General features: G+C 39.9%; 1 protein-coding gene across 1 annotated transcript; it reads left to right on the top strand.

The window, feature by feature from the left end:
• Positions 1 to 7747: 7747 nt before the first annotated feature.
• LOC118886127 (60S ribosomal protein L18a-like) lies at positions 7748 to 8391 on the top strand. The gene has a single exon (XM_036835366.1). It carries the CDS (start codon positions 7804 to 7806, stop codon positions 8332 to 8334), a length of 531 nt encoding a protein of 176 aa, XP_036691261.1. The 5' UTR covers positions 7748 to 7803; the 3' UTR covers positions 8335 to 8391.
• Positions 8392 to 12386: the final 3995 nt, after the last annotated feature.

Here is a 12386-nt window from a genome sequence, read left to right as displayed (position 1 = left end):
TTTTTCATTCTTTTCTTCTTTATTCTCCTCTAATTAGATAATTTCAAAGCATATGTCTTTTATACTTCACAGATTCTTCTGCTTGATCTAGTCAATTATTGATGCTCTCTGTTACATTTATTTCATTTATTGTATTCTTCAGCTCCAGGATTTCTGTTTGGTTCTTTTTAAAGATTTCTATCTCTACGTTAAATTTTGCATTTTGCTCATATATTATTTTCCTGAATTCATTGAATTGTCTTTCTGTGTTGTCTTATAGTTCACTGAACTTCCTTAGAATAGTTATTTTGAATTTTTTATTGCATAAATCACAGATCCATATTTCTTTGGAGCTGGTTATTGAAAAAATGATTGTATTCCTTTTGTAGTATTATATTTCCTTTATTTTTTATATCTCTTGGGGTCTTGCATTGTTGTCTTCACATTTGAGGAAGCAGTCTCTTTCTCCAGTCTTTACTGGCTGACTTTGGGAGAAAAATACTTTCTGTCAGCCCTGCTAGGAATTCTAAGGCTTTCTTAGAACTTTTCTATGGGTACACCTGATCCACATTTTGTGTTCTCTCTTGTAAGAGAATTCTTAAGCTTGTATGCCTTCTCTTGATCTGCCAGGCCAGGTGCTGCCAGACCCCTTTTTGCTTTCTCTAGGGTGGTCCTGAATGCTTAAGTTGTGTCATTTCTCCCAAGTCCACAGAGCTGGTTCAGCTTTCTGTGTGTGCTCACTGGCCATCTTCAAAGCCTGATTCTTGCAGCTATTGGGAACATACATAAAGAACCATTCCTGCAGTGGGGGAATGTGTGAGTGAGGCCTGTGGAGTGCTATTGGTGCCTGTGGGCCAGTTGGAGGTATCTGCAGGTGAGGCATCCCCTGTGGTTCACAGGCAGACATCCTGATGGATTCTGTGATGCAGTTAGTAGCATTCATGTCCCTCTGGTCCCCTCTGAGAGCCCTATCTGCCACTTTCCCAGTTGCTCCCCACCACTCAGTCACACAGCACACCTCAATATTCCCCTTCAATCTATCCAATATCTGAGTTTTTTGCTCTGAGAGTGTGTCAGAAATTCTCTGCTGGACTCCTGGATTTCCACAAGACTTTCTTGTTCTTTGGTGATTGTCTAAACTGGTGGTCTTGGAGGAAGGACAGAAGAAAATTCTTATTCTGCTATGATGATAATGTCACTGTGGTCCAATTTCTTTCTTTATGAACTTTTACTTTCTAGTTCTTTTTGCTACAATCTGTGAGTTCATTTGTCCAGAAGGTGCAAAAGCAGAATTTAAGACTGATAGTTTAGATTTGCTCTCAATAGTTTTAATACTTTATTCCATGGTCTTCCTCTTTCTATTGTTGCCTTTGAGAAAATTTCTCTCCGTTTAATTGTTGTTTCTTTGTAGTTAATCTGTCTTTTCTCACTGGTTACTTTTAAGTCTCTCTATCTTTGGTCTTATGTAGTTTCACTCTGCTGTGTCTAAATATGAATTTATTTTGCTTGAGATAAATGTTTCTTAAACCTGAGGATTCATGGCTTTCTTCAAATTTAGAAAATACTTAATTATTATCTCTGTTATTATATTGCCTCATCATTGTTTTAATTCTATCCTTCAGAAATTCATATTAGAAGTTTTCTAGACCTTCTGACTTTATTCTCATGACTCTTAATTAGTCTTCCAATTCTTCATTTCTTTATTGGCCCTGTTGCATTCTGGGCAACTTCTTAATCTCTATCTTTCAGTTTACTAATTGTTTCTTCATCTATATCAGTTTAACCTATTTCTTTCTTATTTCAATGACTACATTTTTTTTTTTCTTCTCAGAGATATTAGTAGCAAAATTTTTAAAGCATGGTTTCTGAAGAGTTGTCTGGATTTACATTTTGGCCTCACCATTTACTAGTCCTGCAGTTTGGGTCAAGTTAATTAACCTCTGTGTGTTTTTCATGCTTAAAACTGGGATAGCAATTATATCTAATATATGATGTTGTTTTGCTAATTATGTAAAATCATTTGTTTAAAATGCTTAAAAGTATACTTGGCACATATTAAGTTTTCAAAAATATTATTATTATAACTTTTCAGATTTGTCTTTTTATTATTTATAGTATTTTACTGTTATGGGCTTAATACAGTTGATTCTTGAACAACATGGGTTTAAATTGCGTGGGTCCTCTTATATATCTTTTTATTTCAATACATGTACTACTACATGATTCATAATTGGTTGAATCTGCAGATGCAGAACTACAGATATGGAGGACCAACTGTAAAGTTATATATGGATTTTCAATTTCATGGAGAGTTGGAGCCCCTAACACCTGTGTTATTCAAGAGTCAACTGTACTTTATTATTTTAACAACCTTAAAATAGTTTAAATACATTTAATATACTGTAATTCTTAGATAGTTCTTCTGAAGTTTTAGGTATTTAAAGCCTGTATTTATTGTATATTTTGAATCTTGTTCTTCATAAGTTGATGGGTTTTGTGATTTTAGATTAAGAAGCTTTTTGTGCAGTGTAGGAATTCCACGTGACCTGGGTTTCTGACTGTGTCTCTCAAAAGCCATTTTGTATTTAATTCTTCTAAGCCCTGGGTGCTCACTGGCCCAGGACCAATTTTTATAATAATTCTTTATTTGGGATTTCCCAGGGCACGCACAGGAGCATGGCACAGTCCTAGGCTTTTATTGTTTCAGAGGAAACTTTCTATTTTCCCCAAGCTTGATACAAACACAAGCTTATTTGACATCTATCTGTGCTTGTGGGTAATTTTTTTTCCTCACCAAACCACTCATTTATTAAAAAGAAAGTCTTGTGATGTTTTAGTTTCAAGTTTCTGCCTTTCGTAGGTCCAAAATTTTGTCTACTGATTCCACATAGACTTTAAGTGTGAAGCTCATAAAAATTATTTAATGTAGTATTTTCTCTCCCACTCCTCCTAGGAGCACAATAATGTAATTTACATGTTTAACACTCTGTTTTCACTTCCTTTTTTAATCTGTAATAGGGGAATTTCCCTTCTTACCTGTTTGGCTATGCATTTTAAAAATTATGTAAAATTTATCCATCCCTGAATGAATGTATGAATGCTTTTTCTGACTGGGAATTATACCTTTGTGAACTGGGAAAGAGTTGCTAGGAGAGCATGTTAGAAGAGTGAGCAAAAACCTCTGAAGGGAAATTGAGATTGAAAGCCAGGGTATGATTTGGTAGTACTCGTTTATTTTCTGTCACCAGCAGGTGATGTTCAACTGCCAGGAAGATATGCACAGGAAGCTGCTCTGGGTGATGCTATTAAGGGTTGGTATAGTCAATGACCCATGGTCCACAGTTCTTTTTGGTAATTGTCCTTCCTGCATGGAAAGTCATATCCCATCCACATTTCTGGAAACCCCACAAACATACAATTAAAACAGAAAATAGAAAGCTTCAGATTGAATTGTCTGATTTGTGGGGGCCCCTCTGCACCTGCCGTCCCCAGGGAATCTAGGTCACTTACTGGGCGGTATTTTCACACATGGAGGGAGGATGGCTCCTTGTTGCAGATGCTGCTCAGATATCTGCCAGGAGATTCACTAAGTCTTCCTGTGCCTCTGTCTCCCCTCAGACTCCAAGACTAGGTTTACCTCTACTCCCCACCCCAGGAATAGCAATGCCTTCTTTAGAAGGGGTTTATAGAAACTTCTACTAATACTGAAGAAACTGGTACTCCTCATGAAGAAGAAAAAATTGAGTTTGGTAAAATTCCAGTCTCTAAAAACAATCACTATCTGAAACTAAAACTTCCTCCTGCCCTTCTCTAATTGAGCAAATATGGGGATACTTCTTTTAGAAACTGGGTCTCTGGAGCATCTCCATCTTTATATCTGCCAGGGAGGTAATAGAGCACAGCTTCCAGGCATTCTTACTCAGTCTGAATTCCATGTCATGCTGTTTGGCCTATGCAGGGCCCCAGTAGACTTCTAGAAATTAATTAATTGCATTGTAGAGAATCTGCTGGGCAGAAGGGTCTGGTTCTGCCTAAATAACATCGAGTTGTTGTCTATTAAGACAAAATCAATATTTCCACTAGTCAATTCTGCTCCAGAAGGTCTCCAACAAACATTATCACCTCCAAAAGTATATATTTATTACCCTGGACATAAAATTCTTAGGTCAAGCCCCACTCAAGAAAGACATATGTTGTTCAACATAATAACAGTAACTATTAAAATTACAATTACAACTACTACCACACAATGATGATGACCATGACAATGACTACTTCTACGACCATATATGCAGCATATTTATATACATTATGACACTTATTCTGCCGTAGTGACCTTGGAGCCCCAAGTTCAACCAGATATATCCAGAGATCTCTGAAGTTTACCAGCCTCATTTTTCTACCCTAACTGTCCTAGTAGTCAACTTCCTCAAATGGGAGATGTTATTTATTTTCTTCTGAATTGTATTTCATGAAGATTCTCTTCTTCTCTGTTTCAATTCTGGCATTCCCCATCTTGGCAGTATGCTCTGTGTCCCATTCAAGACATTGAACAGAATTTGCAGAGACTGCTTTTGCTCTGCATCTGAGATAGTATCCTTCTGCCTGCTGCTACGTGTGGAATCTCTAAGTCAAGAGTCTACATGGCTGTGCCAAGAGGCTTTTATATCTATGTGTAACTCTGCTTCCCTGCGGTACCTGTGGCTCCATCTGACTGGTAGCTAAATATCTTTGCAGAGGGATAGTTTTATCTCTCACTTTGGTTAAACATATGCACACACAATTTCACTTTTGCCATTACAGTCTTAAACATTAAGTTACCTTTCCCTCCACTGAACCATTTAGCTTACTAATCTCTGCATGTGGTCCCTAGTTTGCTTCCAAGTTTAGGTATGCTTCCAGTCTATGTCTATCCATACATAAATGCCTACCATCTGTCAAATACAGAGCAGCACCCAGATGGAGTATGTCAATCATTTCAGAGGACTTGTTGTCACCATTGTGGCCCATCAACCTCACGATGACAACACTTGTCTCTAACGACGCATTATTTCTCTTTTCCACCTGCAACACTCACTTTCACACAAACCATGAATTCCGCCCCACAACATTTGGTAACACCTTAGGAAATATTAACTTCCAACCAAACAGGATACATTTCCATAGAAGACATATTGGAATCAATGAAAGGTTGTGAATAGTTTGAAAAATCTCCTCACATGTTTATGAAAAACTTAAACCTACCATGAACTCCTCCACCATCTTTTGCTTGCTTCTCTCTCTACTCTCTTCCCTAATTTGCTTCCATCCATCAGAATCCTATGACTTCCTGGCTGGCCAGGATGAGGAGGAATTTACAGGTCACCTAGGAACCTTTCCACTAGGCAAGAACTTGAAGATCACCTCTGGCCCCTCTTCTAAACACAAATAAGCCATTTATGCAGAAAGTTAAAGTAGCATTGCTTGATATACTTTAAGGTTAGAAAGGCCAAAAAACCCAGACCATTTTTTAAATGAATCTTTTAAAAATATATAAATAGCATATGTTTATTGTAGGAATACTAGAAAACACTAATAAGCAAAATGAGGAAAATAAAAATCACCTTTAATTACATTATTCAGATATAATTACAGTAAAAACTTGGTGTTTATTGTCTCAGACGTTTTTTTACTGGAGAGCAAGAGAGTGGTGTGCAGCAGATAAATTGCATTTAGTAGCCACTTTCCCCTTAGCAATATATCATGAGCATCTTTTATTGCTATTAAATATTATTCTACAGAAGCATTTTAATGGCAGCTTGGTAATCCATATATAATTTAATTTCAAACTGCCTTTGTTGGGTGTTTTTAGCCTTTTCTTATTACATGATTATAATGGTTCATCACATCACATACATACATCAGCATTTCCCAAAGTAAAACTAGGTTTATAGTGAATAATATTGTTAAGTATTCACCTGAACAGATAACATTGAGTCTATGGTTATTATTTCACTATCAGTCTCCAGGTTACAAACACCTGTGATTTTGTGATTTAAAGTTTCATGCTGCATAAGGTCCAAAAAGGCAACTTACATCTGTCTGGACAGCCTGATCTGAGCAGATTGTTCTGTATAACATTTCTGAGGACTACATACTATCAGAATGAGAGTGACAATAGGCTTTGACGTGATGCATGCTTTGCAGGGTGTAGACGTATTAAGACAAGCCCGTGGTATAAAAAGCATGATTAGAAATAGGGAAGGGGATAATGTAATGATATAGAGCAAGTGCTTTGAATCTTAGTAAAAATCCCATTCTATGAAGTTAGAAATTGACTAAGGAAAATTTCACCTAAGAAACCTGAGCCATTGCAACAACAGCCCTGTTATCTTAAGAAATATTGAGAGATGATATATCATAGCAAGACATCAAAGTGTTTAAGAGTCAGACTATGGAACTGGACTGCCTAGGTTTGACTCCCAGTTGTTACTACTAGAAATTGACCATATTGGTCTTGATCAACTTACTTGCTTTTTCTGGTGCCTCAGTTTCCTCAATTGCGTAAAGGGGATAGTGCTGACTTCACAAGCTTACTGAGGGTATTAATGACTTTGTGGGCATAAAGCATTTTGAATTTATTCAACTTATTAACAGCCATATATAAGTGTTAGCTATCATCAGTGTCAAGATGTGGAATTTCTCTGGCATTGAGAAGATCGTTTTTAATTCTCTAGCACCTATGGAAAAGAAGATAGTGGTGAGACATTGAAGAGCTCTTCTACTTCCTTTTCTTGCTAATTGTGCAAAACTTACTTTAAAAAGTGGTTTTCATTTCCTGAACACGGGACTCAACAGGTGGCTGAGGGAACATCTTCTCAAATAGCTGAACTAGGCCTTCACGCTCTTATGGTCGTTACTAATCATCTTCAATGAGTTAGAACTGAGGTGGAAGCAAGATGAGATCTCTAACTCTTGAAAGGTCTAAAGATTTATCAGAGCCCAGGGACCAGTAGAAATGCTCAGTTCTCTGCTTCCTGCTTAGATTTCATAGTCAAATACAAAACAGTTGCCCCAGGAAAATCATATTGCCATACATCCTAATTCTTAATGTTTAAGGCAGGCCACTTTACCATTTGTTGATCATGAATTGAATGAATGAATGAATCTGTTTTAATTCTCTTAGATCTCAGAGAGTAATATGTTCTCATAAATAAAATTTTCATAATTTCAATGCTTAATACTCCTCCATGAAAAGTATTTAGATAGTTATCTACAAGATTTTGGCTTAAAAGATACATTGAGACCCTTTGCTAATGTCCTTTTGCTTAATCATGGGCTATGAGGGAGAGGAAGTGTACTTCTGAGAAACAAAATTCCTTTCTCTACATTCAGTAGGCACTAAATAAATATTTGTTAATTGAGTGAAAGGACTCTCACATAAAATATGACTAGAGAAAACATTAGTTCAGGGTGGGTTCAACTCTCATAAACTCTCACTGGGTATGTTTCCTGATGAACTCTTTGTGACTTGAGACCGTGTTATCATGTAGCACAGTGTCTACCCTTTGAAAAGCATGGGTGAGAAGGCAGTTGGTGGGGGAGAGGGGAAGCAAAATGAAATGGAGAGAATCACTAAACATCCAACATCCATGGGACTTGCTTCTGGCAATCCCTTTGGGGAAGAGAAGGTTTGCAATTTGCCTCATGATTGTAAAATGAATGAGGGTTAAAGAAACTATACACCAACAAAAATTAATTTAAAAAAATAAAATGGGAGTTGAGCGGCTGCGCGAGGGCGGTCACTTCCTTTTCGAGGGTGGCGGCGAGCGCGGATAGAGCGTTATGAAGGCCTCGGGCACGCTTCGAGAATACAAGGTGGTGGGGCGCTGCCTGCCGACCCCCAAGTGCCGCACGCCGCCCCTCTATCGCATGCGGATCTTTGCGCCTAACCATGTTGTTGCCAAGTCCCGCTTCTGGTACTCTGTATCTCAGCTGAAGAAGATGAAGAAGTCTTCAGGGGAAATTGTCTACTGTGGACAGGTGTTCGAAAAATCTCCCCTGCGGGTGAAGAACTTCGGCATCTGGCTGCGCTATGACTCCCGCAGTGGCACCCACAACATGTACCGGGAGTACCGGGACCTGACCACAGCCGGTGCTGTCACCCAGTGCTACCGAGACATGGGCGCCCGGCACCGTGCCCGGGCCCACTCGATCCAGATCATGAAGGTGGAGGAGATCGCAGCCGGCAAGTGCCGGCGACCAGCAGTCAAGCAGTTCCACGACTCCAAGATCAAATTCCCACTGCCCCACCGGGTTCTCCGTCGCCAGCACAAGCCACGCTTCACCACCAAGAGGCCCAACACCTTCTTTTAGATGCAGGGCCTCCCTGTTCCCAGGTCTGCCCAAATAAAACTCGTTGGGAAAACTGGGCAAAAAATAATAATAATAATAAAAATAAAAATAAAATGAATGTGGATTGGTTGTATGTTTGAGGGAGATTGAATTGTTGGTGATAATGGGGTAGGGGAATAGAAAATGAGGGAAAGCTGGAATGTTTTGAGCAATTTAACAGAGTAATATAAATTTCTAAATTGTGATGCAAATGCTCCGTGTTAACCTTGGATTTTTGATCCCCTCACAGCTCTGCTCAGTGAACAGGCAGGTAAGTCACACTTTGTATTTGTTGGTTTTGATCTGTGGTATATCAGCCACCCAGCTACCACAAGGTCGTGTAGAGATGGATGTAGAAAGACTGGAGAGATGTCTACATGTTACTGCTCCCCGGGCCAACCTGCTCCAGCGTCACACAGTTTCTGCTCCCGACACTTCCTGCTTGGCTGGGTGACCAAGCCCTGCCCAGCCTTCCCAAGGCTCCAGTGTTTACCTCCTTGTTAAGACCCCAGGTGGAGGGAGGAAAGTGACATCTGAAAGAGGATGTGCAGTCTGGACAAAAGGCTGATTTGGAGAGAATTGTTTTTCTGGCCACAGGACCATAATTCTTCAACATTGTCTCACTGAACATCCTCACAAGCTCTGAAAATAGTAACCTCTGAGAAAAATGGCTAAGAACTTCCCTATGGGCAGACTGACCATTTGTCTATCATTGTTTCTCTGGCTCTAGATCAGGAGTCAGCAAACTTTCTCTGTAAAAGGCCAGAGAATAAATAGTTTAGGCCTTTCAGGTCTCTGTTGTAACTATGTAACTCTGTCATTGTAGTAGGAAAGCCACCATAGACTATGTGTAAATGAATGGGCACAACTTTGTCCCAATAACACTTTATTTACCAAAACAGGCAGCTGACAAGCTCACAAGCCACTGTCTGCTAGTCTTTATTCTAGACCATTATTTAATTCTGGACTTTTTTATATGTGTGATACTTTTCTAATGTTGTATGAATAAAACTAATTTCATCTCACTCTTCTTGATTTAAAGCTGTGCTCAACAAAAGAAGTAAATGAAAACAATATTTTATTCTATACATAGAAAATCCATATGAGCCAAGACTAAATCTGAGGAGTTGGAGAATTGTTCTCTTGCTTATCTAACAATAACCACCAAGTGGAAGGGGCTCTGTGGGCTCTAAGGAACTGTACTGGGATAAACAGACCCCTGTCTCACCTTTAATTGTGAGATATTAATGGAACAGGAATGCATAGGAACACCTACAGGAGTTTTGGCCTGGAGTTTTCTCAGGAGCAAGACTCATCTCTTGCCTTCATTCTGTCCCATGAATAATCCCTAGTGACTGACTCAAATGTTCAATTAGTCAACTACAGCCCTGAGCCTGTGAGGTTGCCCATCATGTGCCTTTTCAAACGCACCTCTAACCATGACTTATAATATTTCCTTCCTATCTTGGAAAGCATTCTCCTTGGGAGTTTTTTCCAACTTCTAGATGAAGACTACTAATGGTATAAAATTCAGCTTGACTGTAAGCCCCAGGGCCAAGTCCCTGTGGGATCTAGTCTCTATCTGTGAAGGAGGGCAAAATTCTTGAACTAAGCTAATTGTTTCTGTAACCCACATTTTCTGCTCTTCTAATTTCATTAAACAACAACAACAACAACAGGTTGTCCCTCAGTGTTCAACAGGTAAGTCTGGTTTTCCACCTGTAACAGTCAGTAGCAAACCACACATTTTTCTCAAAAATTATAATTCCAAATTCCACAAGCTTCCTGTGGCTTTTGGCTCTGGCTTTGCAGTGATATTTTTGGAGTTATCGCTTCTCTTATATGACTGACCTCTGCTTCCTGATACTACATATCCAAATTCTGGTAATCATGGTATAATTGAACAGTGATAGAAAGAATATTTTCATTTGAGATATAACTTAGTTCCTCACCTTGAGGTCAAAACCCTCAACTATAATCCTAAAATATAATGCAGATGTCACAGACAGAACATAGTCCAGTACCATAAATAAGTGAAGAGACAGAGTAGAAACTAGAGAATCTATGACCAATCTAAGAAGTGCAGCCCCAGGGGAGGATATTTGTCCTTGGCAATGATTTTTTTTTTTCACTATAATCAGTCACCTAAGAACTGAACCCTGGATTTAAACTCATTTCCACCTAATTGTACATTGAATAAATGGACAAAAAATTTTGAAAGCATTTAAGTAGAAAGTTCTGAAAATTAAAGATACTGGATCTTGGGAGGACCTTCAAGATGGCAGAGGAGTATGACATGAAGATCACCTTCCTCCCCACAGATACATCAGAAATACAACTACATGTGGAACAACTCCTACAGAACACCTACTGAAGGCTGGCAGAAGATCTCAGACTTTCCAAAAGGCAAGAAACTCTCCAAGTATCTGGGTAGGGCAAAAGAAAAAAGGAAAAACAAAGACAAAAGAATAGGGATGGGACCTGCACTTCTGGGAGGGAGCTGTGAAGGAGGAAAAGTTTCCACATACTAGGAACCCCCTTAACTGGTGGAGACAGAGGGTGGGTGGGTGGGAAGCCTCAGAGCCAAGGAGGAGAGTGCAGCAACAGGGGTGCAGAGGGCAAAGCGGAGAGATTCCCACACAGGGGATTGGTGCCGACTAGCACTCACCAGCCTGAGAGACTTGTCTGCTCACCTGCTGGGGTGGGTTGGCACTGGGAGCTGAGACTCAGGCTTCGGAGGTCAGATCCCAGGGAGAGGACTGGGGTTGGCTGCGTGAACACAGCCTGAAGGGGGCTAGTGCACCACAGCTAGCTGGGAGGGAGTCCAGGAAAAAGTCTGGACTGGCCTAAGAGGCAAGAGACCACTGTTTCAGGGTACGCAAGGAGAGGGGATTCAGAGCACCGCCTAAACGAGATTCAGAGATGGGCGCAAGCTGCGGCTAACAGCGTGGAAACCAGAGATGGCCATGAAATGCTAAGGCTGCTACTGCAGCCACCAACAAGCCTGTGTGCAAGCACAGGTCACTATCCATACCTCCCCTCCCAGGAGCCTGTGCACCCCGCCACTGCCAGGGTCCCGTGATCCAGGGACACTTCCCCAGGGGAACACACGGTGTGCCTCAGGCTGTTGCAATGTCACGCCAATCTCTTTCACTGCAGGCTCGCCCAGCATTCTGTACCCCTCTCCCCCTAGCCTGAGAGAGCCAGAACCCCCTAATCAGCTGCTACTTTAACCCCATCCTGTCTGGGCAAGGAACAGATGCCAAAGGGCGACCTACATGCAGAGGAGGAACCAGATCCAAAGCTGAACCCCAGGAGCTGTGCAAACAAAGAAGAGAAAGGGAAATTTCTCCCAGCAGCCTCAGGAGCAGTGGCTTAAATCTCCACAATCAACTTGATGTACCCTGCATCTCTGGAATATTTTAAAAGACAACGTATCATCCCAAAATTGAGGCAGTGGACATTGGAAGCAACAGTAGACTTGTGGTTTGCTTTCTGCGTCTAATTTGTTTCTGGTTTTATGTTTATCTTAGTTTAGTATTTAGAACTTATTATCATTGGTAGATTTGTTTATTAATTTCATTGCTCTCTTCCTTTCATTTTATACATATATATTTTTTCCTTTTTCTCTTTTCCTAAGTGTGTGTGTATGCTTCTTTGTGTGATTTTGTCTGCATAGCTTTGCTTTTGCCGTTTGTCCTAGGATTTTGTCTGTCCGTTTTTAAATTTTTTTTATTTTTAGTATAGTTTTTAGCGTTTGTTATCATTGGTGGATTTGTTTTTTGGTTTTGGTGTTCTCTTCTTTCCTGTTTTTAATTACTGTTTTATTTTTTTATTTTTAATATTATTTTTCTATTTTTTATTTTAATAACTTTTAATTTTATTTTATTTTACTTTATTTTATTTATTTATGTTCTTCTACCTTTTCTTCTGAGCCATGTGGCTGACAGGGTCTTGGTGCTCTGGCCAGGTGTCAGGCCTGAACATCTGAGTGGGAGAGCCAAGTTCAGGGCACTGGTCCACCAGGGACCTCC

This window comes from Balaenoptera musculus, chromosome 1 (assembly GCF_009873245.2).
Source record: "Balaenoptera musculus isolate JJ_BM4_2016_0621 chromosome 1, mBalMus1.pri.v3, whole genome shotgun sequence".
Lineage (NCBI taxonomy): Eukaryota > Metazoa > Chordata > Mammalia > Artiodactyla > Balaenopteridae > Balaenoptera > Balaenoptera musculus.
The sequence above is the reverse complement of the archived record's forward strand: the minus strand, read 5'-3'. Positions and strand labels throughout refer to the sequence as shown.